General features: G+C 42.0%; 2 protein-coding genes across 15 annotated transcripts in view; one reads left to right on the forward strand and one right to left on the reverse strand.

The window, feature by feature from the left end:
* The window catches only part of CKAP5 (cytoskeleton associated protein 5), a 54,024-nt gene extending 45,006 nt beyond the window's left edge, over positions 1 to 9,018 (forward strand). For 7 of the 13 annotated variants that reach the window (XM_072929947.1, XM_012574101.5, XM_012574102.5 and 4 more), the window contains 7 exons: positions 319 to 394; positions 1,182 to 1,370; positions 1,488 to 1,622; positions 3,359 to 3,442; positions 3,536 to 3,695; positions 5,305 to 5,459; positions 6,635 to 9,018. In XM_072929947.1, coding sequence (XP_072786048.1) covers positions 319 to 394; positions 1,182 to 1,370; positions 1,488 to 1,622; positions 3,359 to 3,442; positions 3,536 to 3,695; positions 5,305 to 5,459; positions 6,635 to 6,889 — 1,054 coding nt within the window. In that variant the 3' untranslated portion in view covers positions 6,890 to 9,018. The remainder of the gene's footprint in view (positions 1 to 318; positions 395 to 1,181; positions 1,371 to 1,487; positions 1,623 to 3,358; positions 3,443 to 3,535; positions 3,696 to 5,304; positions 5,460 to 6,634) is intronic. The other 6 variants (XM_072929943.1, XM_072929945.1, XM_072929944.1 and 3 more) reach the window with 3 other exon arrangements.
* Positions 9,019 to 10,045: 1,027 nt separating this feature from the next.
* F2 (coagulation factor II, thrombin) lies at positions 10,046 to 19,781 on the reverse strand. 2 transcript variants are annotated; one of them, XM_002198777.7, is made up of 14 exons: positions 19,644 to 19,781; positions 18,589 to 18,752; positions 17,591 to 17,615; positions 17,340 to 17,390; positions 16,794 to 16,899; positions 16,582 to 16,712; positions 14,674 to 14,970; positions 14,201 to 14,314; positions 13,800 to 13,923; positions 13,150 to 13,317; positions 12,650 to 12,823; positions 12,362 to 12,540; positions 11,058 to 11,128; positions 10,046 to 10,338 (listed from the first exon to the last, which is right to left on the reverse strand). In XM_002198777.7, exons 1-14 carry the CDS (start codon positions 19,720 to 19,722, stop codon positions 10,195 to 10,197), a joined length of 1,827 nt encoding a protein of 608 aa, XP_002198813.3. In that variant the 5' UTR covers positions 19,723 to 19,781; the 3' UTR covers positions 10,046 to 10,194. The 2 variants fall into 2 exon arrangements, with proteins under 2 accessions (XP_002198813.3, XP_030130102.4); XM_030274242.4 differs by lacking the exon at positions 19,644 to 19,781 and having other exon boundaries at positions 18,589 to 19,038.
* Between the last annotated feature and the right edge of the window lie 1,097 nt (positions 19,782 to 20,878).

A 20,878-nucleotide genomic window follows, 5' to 3' on the forward strand; every position in this document is an offset into this window, starting at 1 on the left:
TTTGTGAGTGAAGACTGGTGTCTCTAGAATCTTTCAGCTAGCTAATAAAGAATTATCACTGATTGTGAACAGAATTTGACTGCACAGCTGGAGGCAGGCTAAACAAGCCAGCTTAGTATGGTTCTTTGTGCTTTGAAGTTCAGCAGACTGTCTCTTAAATTCTTGTAACATGCTAAAAAGAAAGAACAAAAAAGCTGTTGCACATCTGCTGGACTAACCCCAGTCTCTGGTGTGGTATTCTGTGGTGAGTTGATAACTTTTTCTTTTCTTGTGTATAGCACTTTTTCTGTGTAACCTTTATAAATTTATTCCTTCTAGTGCTCTGCTTGTCTTGCTTCAAGATAGTCTTCTAGCAACAGCCAGCTCTCCTAAGTTTTCAGAACTTGTCATGAAGGTGAGCCTGTAGTAGGCATTTTGAACTTATGTGGTTTCTCTGAATTATCTTGACTGAAAAAACAGATAGAGTTAAAAGAATTAGTATCCATAACTTGAAATATTTCTTACAACTTCCATAATTCTGATCTTACTAGATGTCACATACAAGGACTTTAGGCGGGAACTTAACACCTGTTAATAGTTTACAGAAACTTGTGTACACTAATACAAGCTCCATACAGAGGTGTACAGTCACCTGCTGGGCTTGTTTGCTTGAGCACTGCACTGTACTATGGATTCAAACAGTGCCAGGCTGGAGCTGACTTGTATCCTGTCATCTGTATTGACAGGCAGAGTGAACAGGCAAACGTCTGCATTTAAAGTATGAGCAAGATCTTTTCTTACCATACAACACCCTTTTGTAATTGGTATGATTTAAAGACAGCTCAGGCATTCTTAATGAGGTTAAACCTAAAGAACTTGAGCTCTATGTAGGTGTACATAGCGCATATATATATATTATCTGCTGAAATTTCTTCACACAAAGCATTCAGTCTCCAGTTACAGGCCGGGAAATCAGTACCTTACTTATGCATCAGCTCTAAAGAAAGATCTGGATACTGTATAGCCAGTTACAAAGAGAAAATATGTACCAGTGCAAATATAGCTTGAACAGCAGACACAGTGCATGCCTGCATGATGTGCTAGCAGAGTGAAGTGGCTAAGTGATAGTGTTGTGTAACTTCTTATATAATCAAGTGCTTCTTTCTTGAGTTGTCTTGCTTTAAGTCAGCCTCTTGTTCCAGTGTCTGTGGAGAATGGTGCGTCTTCTTCCGGAAACCATTAATAGCATCAATCTGGATCGGATTCTGCTGGATATCCACATTTTCATGAAGGTCTTTCCCAAAGAGAAGCTGAAGCAATGTAAGAGTGAGTTCCCTATTAGGACGCTGAAGACGCTGCTTCACACCCTGTGCAAGCTGAAAGGGCCCAAGGTCAGAGCAATTACTAGTCACGTATTTTTAAATTGGATATTCATGCAGTCTTTAGAGTCTTTCCTTTTTTTTTTTTTTTTCAATCTTTTTTTAATTCCTCTTTTTTTCTCATTTTAGATCTTAGATCATTTAACAATGATAGATAACAAAAATGAGTCTGAGCTAGAAGCTCACCTCTGTAGACTAATGAAACACACTATGGACCAGAGTGGAAAATCTGATAAGGATACAGAAAAAGGAGCTTCTCGCATAGTAAGTAAAGATGTGTTGGCGGGGGAAGGGAGTGTAAAGCAATGTATTTAAGAAACAAACTACATTTTGTGTAAGTAGTAATTCCCTTTTCAACAGGCAACTAATGTTGGAGATACTCTTGTAAAGTGAAAATTTCATTTACAGCTGTTTCAGGTATTCGTGGTGTGTGTTTACCTGAGTGTTTTATGCATATTCCAGGATGAAGTACTATCATGGTTTGTCACTGGCACAATGCCAGTGCCCCCATGAAAATGCAACCCCCCAAATTATTGCTGTGAGATATGATAAGGAACAGAGCAGAGCAGGCCCAAGCTTAAAACAAAGGAGAAACTTTATTAAACTACTACTACTATAAAAGGGGAATAAAAAGGAAAGAAAAAACACGCACTAAATCCAAAATGAAAACCTTCCAAAACATTCCTCCTCCCCCCCCCCCCCAATTCCAACAAACCACAGTGAGACACAACTTGGACCCCCAATCAGGTTCCCACCCTTCAGATAATCAATACTCAGTCCATCAAGGGAGGGAAGAGTCCCTCCTCTGCTATAGACCCCCCCAAGAAACACAATTGCCACTTCTTGTGTTTCTATGTCACACATGGCACTGCCCAGAGAAAATCTGCCAGTGTAACACTCTCCTTTCCATGCACAGTGCTCTTACCACCGTACATGGACAGACTGCTCCTAGGATTTCTTTTCAAGAATGCTTTGCCAAGAGAAAAAAAAAATTGAACTGTTATTTTCTTTTTTTTCATTTTTGGGAATGCAGTCCCCCTCATTTCCCCCTGGGGCCGAGGGTCTCAAGAACAGAGATCTTATTCTCTTCTTCTTCTCTGAAGACAGGGGGCATCACCACAACCCTCCTCAACTTTTCTCTGTTCGCTCCACTCCTGTCTTTCTCAGCTGCTGAAGCAGGTCTCTTGGCTCACCGGCATCCTCCTAAAATACAGTCTCTCTTGGAGGAGAAATCGGTTCAGTCTATGGCTAACAAGGAAAAGTCCAGCCAAAGCCACTCCATCATCTTCTCCCCCAACCTTCTTTTCCTAACATCTCAGGTCCCAGGCTGTCTCTCTTCCTCTCTTTCAAACCGAGGAGGAGTTTGTCCCGATTCCCTGGATGGCCTGGGCTCCAGCGGCCACACATGGAAACATCCTAGATTTCCTCCACCCTTCCATCTGCAGGAGCTGGAGCCAGTTCCAGCCCCTCCACCCTTCGGCCTACCTCAGCCTGGGGAGAGTCTGCACTCTCTGATGACTGGAACCAAAGAGAGCCAGTTCCCCTGGGAGTTCTGCTTTTAGCCCCTCTGTGTTCTCAGAGGCGTGTCCAGCCTTTAGTGGTCAGTTCAAATGTCAATATCCAACCCCGATCACTGATTGGTTTGACCCTCTTCTTCCTGGGAAAATTCTTTTCCATGTCAAACCACGACAAGTACCCTGCAGGAAATTCAAATGTGCAGCAAAAGTTTTATGCTGCATGGTACTGCATCTGATCCACTAAAAGTTAGCCATATCCAAAACACGTTTTAAACACTTCTCAGAAGGAATCCTACAGCTTCTTTATGTCCTTGCTCACATTATATGTATAAATTGGTTATGTAGAACCCTGATCACTTCAAGGTTTTCTTCATCTTGGAAACTCTGTATCCAGCTGGCAGGTCTGAGGGTGTCATGGGTTTGTCTGATTTCTTTTTGGTTTTATACTTTGTTTTAAAAGTCTCCTTTTGTTTATTTATTTAGGAGGAAAAGGCTTCGAAAGCCAAAGTCAATGATATTTTGGCAGAAATATTTAAGAAGATTGGCTCAAAGGAGAACACCAAGGAGGTGAGTGCCCCCTTCCTGCAAGAAAGAGAGCATGGTACACTAGAATAGTATATGCAGCAGTTGTAGTAATACATAGTAACTCTTCCCTCCCAGGGTCTGGCAGAACTGTATGAATACAAAAAGAAATATTCTGATGCAGACATTGAGCCCTTCCTGAAAAATTCCTCACAGTTCTTCCAAAGCTATGTGGAAAGAGGCCTCCGACTGATAGAAACAGAACGGGAAGGGAAAGGACGCATTGCTACTTCTACAGGTACATGCCATAGCTAAACTGACTGGTTTGTGAGAAGCAGAGATAGAACAGTTACAGGTCTCCTGGTAGAAATTAATATTTGCATACACTTATGGATTTCTGAAGTAAGCCATGTATTTTCTTGCTGCTTGAGTTGCTTCACGAGGCAGCATTTGTAAGGAGTATGCATTCTTTGTTTACAAAAACAGAAGTTATAACCACACTAAATGTAGAAAACATCTGAAAGGCTTGGCAAACTTGTTCTAATCCATATCCTGTAGTGTGGGTTGAGCATTAGCTTGTGTTTCATGTGTCTGGTATCAAGAATTGGTTCTGCAAGGTATAAAACTGGTTTAAAACAGCAGCAGCAGCTGTCAGACTCTCTTTTTACCCTTTTACTAAAAAACATATAGGATGCTTTTAATAGTATTATTTTCTGTGGAATTGGAAAGCTTATTTTTAAATAACATGAACTATTTCTGCAGAATTTGTGATTAATTGGATTAATTACTGTAGAACTGTTGATGAGTCTTTTTATTGCAGATAAATACAAAGGAGTGTTTAATGAAATATTAGGGAAGGAATGTGACAAATTTTTAGCTGTCAGTAAAAGCTGAAATACACTCTAGCAAAACTACCTCTAATCTTTATTTCTTACTCCTGTGAAACTTGAGCCTTTTTTCTACTACAGCTCCCTCTCCTATCCCTGTATTGTAGATTCCTTTAGAAAGATGGATGATAGGAGGTTCTTTCAGAACTTCCTAAATGCGTCCACCTATGTAGGACAGAAAATTCTACCTCGCATCATGAAAGTCTGTACAACTGAGAAATATTAGTTCAGCAGTTTTCAAAACCTAATTTATGTGCCACAGTCTTTTTTTTCCTTCCCTAACTTTAAGTCAGATATAATAAATCATGCTGTTCCATATTACAACAGTACTTTATTTAGAGTAAGGTATAATTGCGCAACCTTGATTCTCCTTTTATCTATTTTAAACACCCTTGTAGTAAATTAGTGAGAACAAATCCTTGTCCATTCTAAGTCTTAGAATTTGCAATTCTTTTAATAATGGAAAAAAATTTTTGGCCATGTAAATTCCTTTTCTAGTCTCTTGGTAGAGAAGCTTTAAAAACCTTGTTACGTGCATTCCAGAAGTCACTCTTTGAGACTGAGTTGGAATAAAAATCTTCAAGTTGCACAGATGAGAGATAAAGAGGGGTTAGAATCAGTGGTAAGCCCAAAGGTATGACTAAACTAGAAAAAGACGGACATCTCCAAGTATTTCCCACCTTGTTAATTGGTCAGTTCTCCCACTGCACATTATGGTCACTGCTGATGCACATCAGCATCCTCCTCTCCCCACACTGTTCTCTTCAGCTGTTGGCTTCAGCATTTCTAGAGCTGCTCTGCAGTCACTCCTTAAATTTCTCCATTTCTTTTCTTGGTTTTCAGTTGTCACTTTTGCAAGGAAATGAAAGGCCAGATGTATCTATACTAGCAAATGCAAATAATAGGTTGGTTAATTCTTCATCCATTGCATCTTATTTCAAGGAACTGACCAAGAGGTTTACGCTTTTCTGATGCTTCAAATTTTTTTAACTTTCCTCCTTCCTTCCCCTCATCCTCCAGGAATTTCTCCTCAGATGGAAGGAACATGTGTTCCTGCGTCTACCCACACTGTATCTTCATCTATAGGAAACACAAATGGGGAGGAAGTGGGGCCTTCAGTTTACTTGGAAAGATTAAAAATCCTCAGGCAGCGTTGTGGCCTCGACAACGCAAAGGTATTGTGCTTGACAACACTTGCAAATCCCCTGGGGAGGAACTTGGTTTGCTCTTTTTTTTTTTAAGAATTCAAACGCCAGAACGTAGATTCCAATCAGAATTTATGATCTTTCATTTATAATGCATGTCCTAGCTACTCACTGCACGTCGCTATGCCTAATATAAATGGCTTTAAACTAATTACTTGGCCAAGTAGGCTTGCAATTCCATCCACTCTGTCTGCATCACTGGTGTTATGTGCAGGTTGTTTCTACAGGCCTGTAGCTGATTATCTTTCCTTGCTAGGAAGTTGAGTCTCAGAAAGGTTCAAACAACAATTTTTCTCTAAAAGTTAACACCTCAGACATGAAGGATGTGGAACTTCTAGACTTTCTGCTATAAAACAACCATGAGAGCTGAATTAGAACTTTGAAGTTTTATATATTTTGGGTGTATGGATACTGAGGTGCAAGAATGATGAATGAGCTTAGTACTGGAAACCTGTGGACCAAAATTTCTTACAGTTCAATGATCTGTGCGTTTGGAATCTAGTGCCAATTCCTGAAATTTAAATTCAGCCATGAGAAGTGATGTTCATTCTAGGAATAGTCATTCACATGCCTCACTGTTTTAACCTTTGACACAAATTTGAGTATCAGCTTAGAGCTCTGAGAAGGGGAAATGTTTCCTAGATCATAGTAACAAGGTAAGTAACTCAGATGGAAATATCAATTGGTGGAATTGATTCTTTGACATATTCAGTCTTGCCAGTTAGTTAAAGTTTCCTCTTCTCATTTTTCCAGAAAATTCATTGTCTGCTAATGTTGCACATAGGGAGGGATTTTTTCTCTTGTGTTAGAATTTAGGCTGTTCAAGACTCTGGCAGTCTATCTCAGTAAAACTCTTGTGGTCTGCAGGGAATTTTTTGATCTTGAAAGACTAGTTTCCTTGTGTCCCTGTTGACATGAATTTAAACATTAACTACTCAGATGACTAAGCATTATAATTAGTTTTGCATGGTTCTGACTTGGACAGCAACTGACTGTATTGCTCCAGATCCTCTTGTGTTGTAGTGCTCTTTCCCTTTCCTCTGTTTTTAGTGCTTGTAGAGATGAAAAGTCATTGATTATGATTTGTGCATTTTATATGGCCTTTACCACTATATGTCTTAACACTTCACTTTTCTCCCTCATAGCAGGAAGACAGACCCCCTCTGACATCTCTGCTCTCTAAACCAACACTCCCTACAGTTGCATCCTCTACAGATATGCTTCACAGTAAGCTCTCCCAGCTGCGTGAGTCCCGGGAGCAATACCAACACCTGGACCTGGACTCCAATCAGACTCATTCCTCTGGCATTGGAACTACCCTGGCTTCACCATCTTCTGCAGCAGCCAATATTGATGACTTGAAAAAAAGATTGGAGAGAATAAAAAGCAGTCGTAAATAGAGATGCAAAGAGACGGTGTCGCTGTTGCTTGGGGCTGTCTTCAGCTTTAGTTTACTAAACTAGAAGTCTTCATAGTTAAATGGCCTCGTTTAGGCCTAATGTATACAAACTGGTTTGTGTATAATACAGTGGATTTTGGGGGGTTGAGTCATTGTGGCACAAGTATTTGTACATAATCTGCTTCTCAATGAGCATCTCTTTGACAATAGAAGGCTGTCTGTGTATTAGTTTTGAGTGTACAGACCTGTAAACAACCATCCTCTCGCTCAGACTAGTTTCTCATGACTTGGGGTTTTTATTTGTAAAGTTGTCTTTAAAATCTCTTCCTAGTTCTTAACTCTTAGAAGACCTTTAGTGATTTCGCTTTTAGTTTTGTGAATTCTTCTCCATGTAATCCTTGAACTGTTGATTCTGTATGGACACATGGCATGAAGTAACTACTTTAAGTGTCTTTTGTAAATAAAGTTTGCATTAACTATACCAGCCTCTATAGGAACAGCAGCAACTGCTGGTTAGAGGTCACTCTATTTCTGAATGTTAGTGACTGGGCATCTAGAACTGAACTAAGCTGACATGAACCTTGGGATTTGGATACACTGTAAGGAAGATGAGTGGTAATACACTGTGGGTGCAGTCCTGAGACTTTGCACTCTTCTATAAGCAGTAGTACATTTTTATATAGTTGCTTTTTTTTTTGTTTGTTTTGGAATGTTTCTGTAACTTGAAAATATTTAGTTTGATGCAATGTTTATTTTGAATTATCTAGTCCTTATGATGCCTTTACCCAGATTGCATTGTCCCATCTGAGGGAGCTTTCTTTGAGGGAGCCTGCTGCTGTTGATACGGAATAGAGTAGCAGTGGTGTATGGTCAGTGGACTCATTTATCCTGAACTCATCTGGTTAAGCAGTGTTCCTCATGCAGGTAAACCTCACTCACTACATTCTTTTTGCTCTTAAACAACAGATGTTACCATTTTATAACTAAGACGCCTAATAGAACTAGTCTGCAAAAGTTGTAGCCACTTCTTTTATGAGTGAAGAGCCTTTTTCAGAAGCTCCAAATAATGAAGATTTAAGACAGACACACTATGTATCCTTTCTAGCCCTTTCATTTCTAGGGAGATCATGTATTTTCACCTTACTGCTGCACTTCCATGTGAAAACTGGTTGTGAAGCACAAATTGCAATCTGTTCCATAGCTAGAACAGAGCTATTGAAAGGTTGGACAGGCAGGCTTAAAATAACACACATCTATGCTAGATTTTTAATCTGTTCCATGTAACTGCTGCTTTTGTTGTTTGCTATGTGGACCAGCATAAGAGCATAAGAGCCATTGCTGAAACTGTCTTGCCTGATTACACTAAAAACGTGACTTTAAATTAGTACTTGTACAACAGATCTATGCCAGAGCTTCTGCAAATGTCTGAAATCTTTCTTTCACAGCACCCCTAGACTGGGGTTGCAGTTGACATAATGCTGCTTGGTGCTTATGGTGAGTTTGCACACTGTGATAGCAGGTGATCACAAGCATTCTCCATCCTGTGTTAACTGATGTAATCCCATTCATTGCTCCACTGCCTCAACTTAGTAGTCAGAGTCTCCTTTCATAACCTGAAATGAGCATGCACTTGTGGAACAGAGCTCCGTTACAAGTGGAGGTTTGGCCCTTATTGGTAAGTGCTGTGGTTTTGTGCCCTTAAACTGGGGCAGTTTGTGAATAGTTTGTGTTGGCTAGACTTACATTACAGTTACTGCCACTACCTCTCAATTACTAGCTGCTCTCTGAAATTTAGTGACATTTAAATTAATCCATATATTTATTTACCATATTCAGCAGACATTCTGAAGTATTTGTTAATTAGCTCAGGATGTTAAAACAGTAATGCCTGCAAACCTGCATAAACTATTTTAAATTTGAAGCTGAATCAGAAGTGAAATACAGGAATAATTGAGTAGCAGAAGATATAGTTGTTTTTATGGATGAGTTTTTGCCCTGTGTCTTTGTAGTGTTTGGTTGGACTCAATAATCCTGGGAGTTCTGAACTAAAACTTGTGCACATAAATTAATAAAGCCTAATCTTTAGCCCAGACAATATTTAAATAACATTAAACTGAGTTTTAAAAATTATTCTTCTGTATTGTTTGTAACAAGTCAATATGAACAGTGACTTTCTCCAGAAACTGTATGGTCCTGGTTCCCCTCTTTTGTCACAGATTATTTGAAAGTAGTGAAGGGGTGAGGCTTAAAATATAAACATTAGAAGGGCTAAATGTTTTCAGTGTTCAATGTATGTGGTTATCAATGACTTTAAACAGTCATAAAACTTGAGCTGTTGAGGTTTTTTCCTTCAGATTTCTTTGAGAGGTTGGTTTTTCTGCTTTGGGCAAAAATCTCACAGTTGTCTTAGTAGAAAATTGAGCGGAACAAATTGGGTGGTCAGAAATTTGTGTTTACTGCTGTGCTTCTGGATCCTTGGTGGTCCACAAATTCGTGCTAAAGAGGAGCTTATGAAAGACTGAAGCTTGTTTTTGGAGAGATCCCTCACCAGCCTTTATAACACAAGCAAACAGGAATAGTGCAGAATGTTCTGATTGCAGGCTTTGACAACGACTACGTGAATTGCTTCCTTCAGAATCTTGCTTTGCAGGTGGAAAATACACAGTGAGGACCCAGCACCACCTGCTGTGTAGGAACTTAATGGAAGTGCTGTTTAATGTATTCAAGCTACTATTCCTTTGTAGGATGAATTGCACACAGTGGGGCTGGTATTTATTGCCGGCTGTTGTAGCTGAGAACTATGTTTGCCTGATCAAAACAGCTTCTAATTGCTTTACTTTTGACATTGGTGTTTTGCGAAATGCTACAGGTACTGTAGGGTGGTTATCTCTGGTACATACATGGGTCAAAAACTAGAATAGAATCTTAGTTGTCTTGAAGGGAGGAAAGGGATAGTGCATGAAGGCATAATCTTGCTTGCTGTGACTGACAAGGCCAATGTGCGGGGTCCAAAACCTGTTGGTTATAGCTGATGGAAGGGGGGGGAATTTGTTTGAAGTACAACAGGTAATTAGCAGTATAGCTAGTGGTACTCCTGCCTACTGTCATCACTTAGACACAACTGCAACTAAACTCAGCAAGAATAAAAGGAAGAAGATGGGTTTCAGGGCTTTTATTCTCAAGGGATAAGACTTTCCTTTGTCAAGTTGTAAGGATATAACTTGTTTTACTTCAGGATCTTCTGTGCTTATATTTTAAAATGGAGCATCGTAGGAAAACTGAGACCAGGCAATGTAAATGCTTCATCTATCGCCCCTGATTTTCAATGACTTTTCGTATCCACTTTTTCAGGCGGAATACGTGGGTGTAAAATCCATATTTGCCATCTCGGTCACAGCCTTCTCCCCATGAAACTATTCCCACTTGATACCAACGGTTGTCATCTGGGTTCTAAAGTAAAGAAAAATGGGATTGGTATGAGGAGCAAAAGATCTTGATGGAATCAGAGAATCATTAAGATTGGAAAAGACTTCCAAGATGAAGTCCAACCTTTGACCAAACACCACCATGTTAAGTAAATCACAGCACTAAATGCACTCTTTCAGTGAAGAAATTCCTCCTGATGTCCAAATTGAACCTCCCTTGGCACAGCTCGAGGCCATTTTCTCTTGTCCTTTGCTTGACAGGAAGAAAAGGCCAAGTGCCACCTAGCTACAACCTCCTTTCAGGAAGCCTCCCCTGAGCTTCCTTTTTTCCAGACTAAACAAGCCCAACTCCTTCAGCAACCTCATAAGACTTGTGCTCTGAATTGTTTAGCAGCTTGGTTGCCCTTCTGTTTAATGATGGATGCTACTTTGGGCTTCAGATTGGCATCTCCAGCAGAGTTTGTTGGAGTCATTTTGTCTCTACTCTTATATCTCTAATTAAGAATTGGCCATCACTCATGCGTCCTGCAGGTGATCTGAGATCTGTGATATGCTGAGGGCTCAGTATAGAAATGGGGCTGGATGACTGCAGGATTGGTCTCCATTGCTCACCTTGGGCATGAGGTGCGTTTGCTTCAGCCACTCAGCAGTGGTGCAACTCTGCTGCTTTTTTTAGACTATGAAGTTCAGCACAGAACAAACCTATCTTCGTATATATTATAAGCTTGAACTTGTTGAACATACCTTCATTACAAAAGGTCCCCCACTGTCCCCTTCACAGGCATCTCCTCTCTTTAGTGCATCAGGACTGTAACCTACAGGCAAGAAAAATGGACATTTGACTGTAGGGGAAGTGGCTAGTGTTGGCCATGTTTTCTTAAAGGTTTTGGGATAAATGGCATAAATGTTTTGGGACCCATGATATTGTTTGCTGATTCTGTTAACTTGGACTTCTGTTTTTCATACATGTAAAAATTCTAACTTTGCAGCTGTCTTTCCAGCATTCTTGAATCTATCCTCTGTGCTCTCATTCCTGTTTTTTCATCAGAATTGCTGTGTCAGTTGCACTGACACTGTACAACAGCTGTAGCTTGAGCTACTTGAGCTACTGTGCTTTTCTTGTCTTAGAAACTTATTTGTAATAATCCATCTTCCCTCTTCTTCAATTTACTATAGAGATTCACTGTTATCCCCACTTTCACTTTTCTGTCACGGGAAGTTCCGCTTTTCCCCTCCCCAGCTGTCTTCCTGAAGTATCACTATGAAGAGGAAGAGGATTTCATTCATTCCTGATGAACTGGATAGTATCTCTGCACATTCCCATCACCAGTGTCTCCGTTTTTTTCTGTATGTCTGCATCTCAGCTATTTCATAGGATGTTGCCTAGAAGGAGAATCCATAAGAGCTCTGTATTTTCAGCATACTCATGTAATTGGCTCCCATCCTAACTCAAGCAATCACATGCATTTAGATGCAAGCAGCACAAATTAATTCAAAAATTACGAGGCTTGCTTGTAGGAACTGATAAAGTCTGCACAAATGAAGAATATAGCAGAAACTGTTAAATTGGTACATAAATCCATAGTCTCTTGATAACTTGAATTCTGTGTCCACTCAAAAAGGGAACAATGCCAGAAGAGATCTAGGAAGGTAGGACCGTTCAGGATTTGTGGCTGTAAGTATGAATGGGCTCCAAAAGATTGAGACTAGCTAGTAGATAGGATAATTGGTGTGCAGCCTTTAATTTAGGAAGTCACTGAACTGCTCTGTGTACTGGTGAAGAGATAATTTTACTTGTGCTTAGTTCTCCCGCAGCTGCTGCTGCTACATAGTACCATTAGACTAGTGCCTGATACAGTTGGTGTTGCAAACCTTACTCCTAGCTTTAAGTTCTCCAGCTTTCATGTTTTCTGAGAGCTGAGAAATCTCTTATCATGGGAAAGTTATTCTTTGTGGAGGGCATTTACAAATTTATCAGAAAGTAGTCTTGTTGCATGAGTCAGACCAGGAGCTCAGAGCCCTTGACTTCTGTCTCCAGTGTTACTTACCTGCACAGAACATGTTGTCAGTGACTTTGACTCTGGTGGATGCCTTGCAGGTACTTTGATCTACAATGGGCAGATTGACTTGTTGCAGAACTGTGGGCAAGTTGGAGGGGCTAGTGGCCCATGTTTCTTTCAAGTTTCCCCAACCAGTTACCCTCCCTTTGTAACCTGCCAGCATCAGCCTGTGGAAGGAAGCAGAAATATAATTAAATTTATTGAAACAGCTTTCTTCTGCCTAGCACTCTTATTGGAAATAGCCTTAAGAAGTCTTTTTCTCTCTCTTCTCCTCACCTCTGCACAACCTCTTTGGTAGGCAGGCAGACAGGATGGATGTAGTCACTGAAGCTGATAGGTCTCTTTAAGTGCATGAGTGCAATGTCTCGGTCCATGTTCTCTTTCCAGTTGTATTTGGGATGGATGATGATTTTATCCAACAGAGCAATCTTCTCTTTATTCTTTTCATATCTGAAATAGTTATGAAGGAAAGAAGTCGCTGTACAGTAGCAGCTGAGAGTCCTCTGGAGTTTATGATACTCAGCTTTGTACCCTCTGAGACAATGCTGTCTTTATATAGGAGCACCCTTTAGATTTCCCAGGCTTCCTTGCTCCCTTTCACTTCAACCTTCAGGATCAGCAAGAGCAGCAAATGACAGCCCCACTAGATTCTGTTATTGAGAGGCATGTAACATTACTTATAATACTCCATGGATGCTGAATGACAGCCCAACTTCAAAGTATCTCGTTACTTCAAGAGGAAGTCTAGTTCCTTCTCACTTCATTCAGACTCTTACTTTGCTCTTACGTGCTTGCCAATCCGCACCAATATGTCACTTGTACTCAAGTTCTTGTCCCAGGGTGGATAAAAAAGACAATGAGCAGCAGTCAGGATCCAGCTGTCACTGATAAGGCTGGCACCACACAGCAGCTCCTGAGGAGACTTTTTGTAGAGCATCACCTGCCTGAGAGATGAGGAGGAAGGAAGCCCTTAGTAGGAGTAAATGGGTCCTGGTGTCTTGTAGAAAGTGCAGATTTGGCTGTGAGCAGGAAACAGCATTGCTCTATACTGACAAAACTGAATAAATAGCTCTGTAGCAAAAGTCTTCCCTGGACATGTAGATCCTATATAGTAGGCCATTTATCCCATTTCTTTTACCTGAAGAAGTTTCTCATCCTTTTCATTCCAGCAAAGCTGGAAAGAGGAAGACATGAAGATGAAACACACCAACACCCTTGCTTTCTCCAATGATTGCATACTTGATTCAAGAGGTGAGTTTCTTTCCAACTATTTTAGTACTGCTCTGTCAACCACTTGGGGAAGCTTTGATTAGAATCTGTAATTTATGGACACTGCCTAAGTTAGGAAAGCCCTTTTATTTCTACCTGCTCGAGCTGAAGAGAAGGAAGACAAAATCCCCAAAGACTCTGCAAAGACAATACATACCAGGGGGAGCTGCCAACTTCTGCGTCATCCCCACCAACAACTCTTCCTGCGTAGGAATCCAACAGTTCCCTCTCACTTTTGTCTGTTATCTTTTTCTTCTCAAATAAAGGACGAGTGCCACAATCTGAAAAAACAAGCAATCTAACTTTGCTACTCTACCTGATTCACAGCAGAGAACTGTTGTCTGCAGTGGGCATGTGAAGCTGGAAGATCCTGGGAAAGGAAGTGCTTACTAGCTCCATGATTGGAACTGGATATTGACTTCTGAGAGTTCTTCACTGAATTTAAGTATCTTCCACTGCTTTTAACAGCTTTTGGCTAGCTGATGTTTCTGAGGAACAGTGAATAAGAAGTAGCTACAGCCGTTCTGCAAACATGCTGTACCTAGAGTTTTTGCTCACCTGCTTCACCTGAACCAAAAGTTTTTTCATCAAAGAAGGTTTTGAACTCTTTATGAGTAGTAGAACGTCCTGATATTCCCTCAAACTCTTGGTTCTCATCCTCTAGCGAGCTGTCTGAGATGGAAAGACAAACAAGGTAAAAAGCTTAAGTGTAGTTGGCATAATTATCAGCAATGTAAATGTTCCTTTCCCCACACATGGGTCTGATGAAGGAATTATGTTTTAAAACACCAGTTCTCTTTTTATGTGCGTTGTCCACCAGTATGAGTTTTCAGGGAGAACACCTGAGAGAGGTAACAATGCTGTGTACCTAACACAGGTTAGTACATGTGATATATGGACAAATAAGATTCCTATGTGCATGGTGCACGTACATCCTTGTCTATTCCTCCCAGGCCAAGTGCTTCATTCTGCTCCTGTTATTTGCCACTGCCTCAAATATGTGCCTACCCAAACCTATGCAGACTTCTCACCACAGTAGTGCAGATCACAGTAGTCAAAGTAGGGTGATTCATCTGTGACACACCAGGCACCCTCGTCATCTCTGTCTGGATTCCGACAGTAATTCTCCTGCAGCTCCACTTCCGGGTCAATTTTTTTTCCATGGAGCACCTCTTTAGCTTTCTCAGAGTTCCATGGCAGACATTTAGCTCCAGACACAGTGACTGAGAGAGTCCCTGTGTAAAGCATGCCTTTCTCTGGTTCACAAGGCTCCATTGGTGCAGGTTCTACGGCCGGTGGAGTAAATGGAACTGTTGTTCTATCTTCACCTGGAAAAACAGAGAGCTGTGATTTAAGCCATAGCTGTGCACTCAGAAGTACTAATAGCAAATAGCACAAGAGCCCCTTTACTAAAGCCTAGAGTTCTATGGGGCCTCCCATTATGTTTGGGAGCTCCCACTGTGTTTTCATTCATGTGGTGGCCCTCTGAAATACTGCAGTGTCAGAGACAGTTCAGCAGTACATGAAGTGAGGCTGGCACTATTCATCACACTTCTCTTTGTCACTAAGATATGAGGAACAATATTGTGTTCCCTTCTGGGGCATCTTTGAGAACCAGTTCATTGGATAGGTAGGTGTCTCAGGTGTCCTAATTCTGCTGTATTAACTCCTTCAACACCTTATTCTAAAATGCATAACTAGACCATATTTGGGGGAGCCTTTTACTAAAATGACAAATTTAACTTTGGCAATATTTATAAATCTAATGATAAGTGAAATTTTTTTGTGCAAGACTTCTCACACTTTTTCTTGCAAGTGTCCTAATGACTGCAAGTTTTAAGTAGTATTTCTTGAAGGAGTGGGTACCCAATAATCTATTCTTACTTGGCCTCAAGATGCCTTCTCCTCGTGCACAGGGGGAGACCCTATGTGAAGAGAGACCCCATTTGACTATTCACTTTGGTGCACAACAGCCACTGGGCAAGTAGCATTCACCTTTATCGGTGGGACTGCTTCTGTTTTTTACTCATGTCAACATGATTATAAAAGAACTGTGCACAAACCCAAGGTTTTTCTAATCCTGCTATATCCATGCACATGGAAGTGTAACTGTAAGATACTGCAGGTCAGAAATTAACTGGTGAACAGAGGTAGCACAGATGCCTGATGGCCTCAAAGCAGAGCAGTATTTCTTCTCAGTTAGTTTCTGCAGACCAGAACAATGGTAATGGCTTTTGAAATTTCAAAAAACCCCATGTCAAAATGGTTGCTGACCTCTAATTTTACTTATGAGTTGTTGCTTCTAGTCTCTGTTTTTGGAAGAGAAACTTCTGCTGTGTGAGAAGGCTCTCTCCTTTACCAGTTCTTCTGAGACAGAGGCCAAGCCCCAGAGGAGATGGCTTTGTACTAGGGAGAAACGGGAATGTGTAATTGTAGGGGGATGATCCTCCATGTTCAGCTTAATGATGAGAGAAGGGCATCTTCTCTTTACTTGAGATTGTGAGTATTAAACTGCACACCTTCACAGGAGAGAATGTTAAGGCAGGCAGTCAAGCACAAACTAGTTATTTTGTCTTAAAGGTAGGCATTCAGACCAAAAAATATTATGACTCATGGCTGTCACAAATTAGACAGCTGGGCCAGGATTCTGGGGTGACTGACTAGAAAATACTGTAGTACATTCCAGGGTACTGCTGATACTGGTTTTAATTTAGATCTACATTAGTGTAATCTAGAGAAAACGGCTCATTATGTATGGGCAACTCAGTGGCTTTTCTTCCTCAGCTCCTTTACCCTTTAAGATGCAACTTCTCTACTCCTACTGACCTCTGTTCATGTAAGCATTCCCCCTCCTTAACCCTCTCCTTGACTGCTTTAGTATCAGTCTCAGTGCAGTGTTTTGCTGTGAGTGAAGGGCTCTCTGGAGTGCTGGGGCATACCACACACGGGGATAGGACACGCCTCCCGTTCTACCGTTGGGTTTCGGGTATAGCACCACGGGCCTTCTGAGTTGTTGTCTGGGTTCCTGCAGTAGTTCTCAATGAGGTTGGGATAAATGGTGGCATTAAATCTATGAGAGACAAAGCTGGTTAGGCTAGGAAGGAAGGACACCCCAGAGAACTCTTAAGGGGTATGTGGGAGATGAACTTACTTAGGAATATGTGGATACTTGCTTGTCCACACTTGACATTCAATCCCAGACTTGGTTTGGCTAATTGTTCCCTGATAGTTCTGGCCCAGCCCAAGAGCACAGTTACCTGTCAAAATCCCAACAGTGCAAGCCAGTCAGTGGAACTGGATGTTGCATTTTGCAAGGTCAGAAGTACCATCCCACATATCCCTTTAACTTTTGCTGGGTGCATGAGCCTGCAATAGCAGAGGCATCCTCTTCCTGTGAGAAGCCTGAGCTTTCTCTACTTCATCAGAGGGAGCTATCTGTGAGGGCTCTGTGCCTTGCTTTGGCTCAGAGCCTTTCTCAGAGGCTGCTATTTCAGTGCACAAGCCAGATTGTCTGTTGAAATGATTACTGGGGAAATAAAGAGTAAGAAATAATTTCAAATTCCTCCTCTTGTATTTTTCTTTAAAATTAGATGGCTTCTCTAACATCAGTTAAATTTTTTTCTGTACAATCTCTGCAGGAAGCAAGTTCCTGGCACTCACTGTATCTAGGAGATTGAGGTCAGCATGAAGTTCATACCTTCTAGACAAGCATCCAGAATTGTCCTGGACTTTCCCAGGCCCTGACATACTAGCAAAATAAGAAGAAAGAAACACATTGTATGAATGCAATCCAAATAAGCATCATCATTTGAACCAGGTTATCATCTAGAGACAAAACACAAGTGCTTAGCCCAGGAAAGTGAGCTCTTAAAAGAGGGAGCCATCTCTCCAGGATGAGACAGTGCATCCTAAGGAATAACAGTACCTGCAAGACTTAAAACAACTTACCTTGGTATTTTGACCAAAATATATCCTGTAAAAAAAAAAAAAAAAAAAAATTAAGGACACAGAACATCCAGAACATCAAACCTTTCTTGACTACTGCTATTGAAACCAGTAAGAGAATGTCCCATAACAACAAAAGGAAAGGCTAATCTAGCTCTGTTTATACCAAGTACTATGGAGTCAAAGCAAAAATGTGATGCAAAATCACATTCCCACACATCAGACTCCGGAATCAAGACAGTACTATTGTTTCTAAAGAGACCAAAGATATTTACAACCTTCATCAACCTGCAGAGCAAGCAGTGCAAGTAATGCAGTATGCTACAGTGCAGAAGTCCAAGCAGCTGAACCTGGAATTTCTAAGGCCACAGATCACATGTAGGTATTTCTCATCTCTGCCATGCAGCCGGAGGCTGATTGGTTTTGAAGTATTCCAAAGAGCTAGTGTCTTGCTGGCTTAGGCTCCTAACTGTTTATTTATTGGGTTTTTTTGTGTGTGAAATTCTGCAGGGACACCAGCCTTGGGTCTAGGAGCAAATCCCAAAAGGATGCAGCACAAATTTGATAGAGTGAGTGAGTCTGGAAACCAGAAAAATGGACAGGGTGTGCAAAAGCAAAAGCTTCAGCTCAAGGGAGTCTGAGCAACCTGCACTTAGTGTTTTGACTACTATGCCAGTGCTTCTGTGAGTGTCTGGGATAGCAGTTCGCATGTATGGTACCATGCTGAGCTAGTGGAAGGTGCTATTCAGGACCAATGGCACCTTGTCACTTCATGCATAGAGAGGGAGAGAAAAGAACCTGAGCTTTCAAGTGTATTCCCTGCAGTGTCTCAAGAAGGGAAACTCCCTAAGGAAGCCTGAGCTTGCCGTGGGGAATGCACTCATCAGCCTCATCTTCAGCTCACAGGATTGAGTATTACAACCCTGGCCTCTGGCTGTGTGGGCAACCTGCTGGTGTCTCCCCACCAGAGGCTGGCTGGGGGAATGTTTCCTGGTACGTACCGTCTGATCAGTGGATTCAAGGGCTTCGAAAGCCTCCTCATAACTGCATGTCTCCTCCAAGCACTCTCGCTCCAGGTTTCCCTTAAGCATCTCTTCTAGAAATCCCTTGTTGGCACGTCGGTGGCGCTTGAGCAGTGACAATGCCTGCCTCTTTTCCAGGAAAACTATCAGGTCAGAACACTGCCAGTCAAAGGGCTGCTCACAGCCAGAGGGCACCTTTGTCTCCCCTTGCAGTTTCCAAAAACCACATGCAGCTGATGTGGTGATCCCACAGCCCAGCCTCCCCCAGCACACCATACAGAGAGGAGAAGCCCTGTCATGTCTACACTTGACGATCAGAGCAGGCTCACTGGAATTCATCCCATCACAGCTCCCATCACTTAAGGAACAGAAATGACAGGAACACTGCTTCCTCGGCAAAGCTGCTCTGCTCATTTGCAGTTAGATAGAGGCTTGTTTGCTTTGAGCCTGCTGCTGTCCCTGTCCCCAGCCACTGTATTTTTGTCTTGTAAGCCTCAGACCACTGTGCTAAGCACAGCTTGGTTCCAGTTCATGTTCAGAGCCCCTGATTTGAGATGTGGAGACAGGTCTTCCCCTGCTCAGTAGTGGGTTGGAGAGGACTTAACCTCATGTTAAGAAAAGACAGAAGCTCCTTAGGTAGCAGTAAGCAGGAAGGTGGAATATTTTGTATGACCTAAAGTTTCAATAAGGCACAGCGGGACAAGCAATAGAGAATTGAAGTCACCTATGTCAGCTGAGAAACTCTATTCCCAAAAGCCCCATGGTTATTGTTAGACTTGATCCTGGACCACAGTCCCCTCCCTGCCATTTCCCAGGTGAGCCATAAAATGCCCTGAGCTGCTATCACCAGCTGGCAGATGCAGCTGCATCCTCCTATGTTCACTCCATTCTCAGCACCCTTTTGCTCCCAGCTTCAAGCTTTTAGCCTGTCCTCCTGACTTGAGGAAGAAAACTTGCCACCTGTGTTACCCCTGGAAAGAACTATCTCTGTCTTCCTCCTGTCATCTACTGGTACTTCTGCCCTTGAGTCTTACCTCCAGCATGGCTCAAGGTGAGGTGCAGAAGGCTGGAGAAGAGCAGGCCCCTCAGTATCCTGGTTTTGTTCTGCGCCATGCTGTACAGCCCTGGCTGCAGGGGAATTGCAAAGGAAGCAGAATAAGCAGATTCACAGCCCTGCTGGGTTAATATTGAACCAGAATGAAGAAACAGGACTCCAGGTCATGGTGTGTCAGGGACAGTGGGACTCTTATCCCTCCTCTTTTGGCATTTCTCCCTCCTGTCAGAGCATCTTTGTTTCCTTACTTAACTTCCTATTTCATATCTAGGATGATGCATGAGTAGCAAGAGGACAAGTTTGTGCTAGGGTACAGGGAAAATTTGGGCTGGAGAGAGATACCTCTGCCAGCTCACAGCCATCCCAGCTAGAGAACTTGCTCCTTTTCCCTGGCTTTGCTCCTGTGCAGCCCCTGGCACCATCACTGCCTCCCCACCATGCTGGTTCAGGTCCCTAATACTGACTGTTCTCAAAGGTTGTACTCTAGCTACCTTAAACACAGAAGGACTTTGAGACCTCCTTAGCCATTCCCAGTCCTTCTCTTTTTAGCTGCAAGCCCCTCTGATTCTCCCTAGTGCTCAGTTGTCTTTCCTTCCTGCAGTTATCAGTAAGATCAGCCTCAGCTATTTTGGCACCACAACACAGTTTCAGTGTTCTCCCTTCTCCTTGCCCATGACAATGAGCAGAAAGGGTGCCTTTGACAGCCCATTTGGGATTTAGATTTTCCTCCCAGTTAGGTTAGTTACCAGTGCCATTGGCAGTGCATTCTTCCCAATTCCTTATAATTCCCAGCTGAGTGGAGGAGGATGAAACAGCATGAAGGCTGGGCTCCCCCTTTTCTTCCCCCCTTAGTGGAATGTACTAAAGTCCATCTAAAAGGAAACAGAAACTCTGACAAGCAGGGAGCTAGCACACCCCAAACCAGCCAGGAAAACAAGGGCTTCCAGGAATGGGGAGAGAGAAATTGTCTGGATATCATGACATCAGCTGTTAAGTCAAGAAGTGGACTACCAGAGCTGGGAAGGCTCTAATGGTTGCTACAGCAAGCAGATAATATTGGTAAGAGTGGAAAAACAGCAGAAAGCAGGGCAGCATGGGGGTAGTCTCAGGAATCGCCACATGGAGCAAGAGTGCTTCCTGCCAGCAGGGAGCATATTTTGTCCTGTGCCTCTGTGCAGCTGATACATCTGTAATGTTTATCTCCATAGAAGAAGT

This window comes from Taeniopygia guttata, chromosome 5 (assembly GCF_048771995.1).
Source record: "Taeniopygia guttata chromosome 5, bTaeGut7.mat, whole genome shotgun sequence".
Lineage (NCBI taxonomy): Eukaryota > Metazoa > Chordata > Aves > Passeriformes > Estrildidae > Taeniopygia > Taeniopygia guttata.

Bases quoted from the DNA above. Each gene is read 5' to 3' on its own strand.
- F2 (XM_030274242.4), bottom strand. From the start codon at position 19,023: ATGAGCAGAGCAGCTTTGCCGAGGAAGCAGTGTTCCTGTCATTTCTGT. The intron at 13,924-14,200 runs GTGAGCAAAAAC...TTGTTTTTTCAG, and splicing joins TTTTGGTTCAGGTGAAGCAG to ATTGTGGCACTCGTCCTTTA. The intron at 12,824-13,149 runs GTAAGAGTCTGA...TAACTATTTCAG, and splicing joins GGCAAGCACGTAAGAGCAAA to ATATGAAAAGAATAAAGAGA.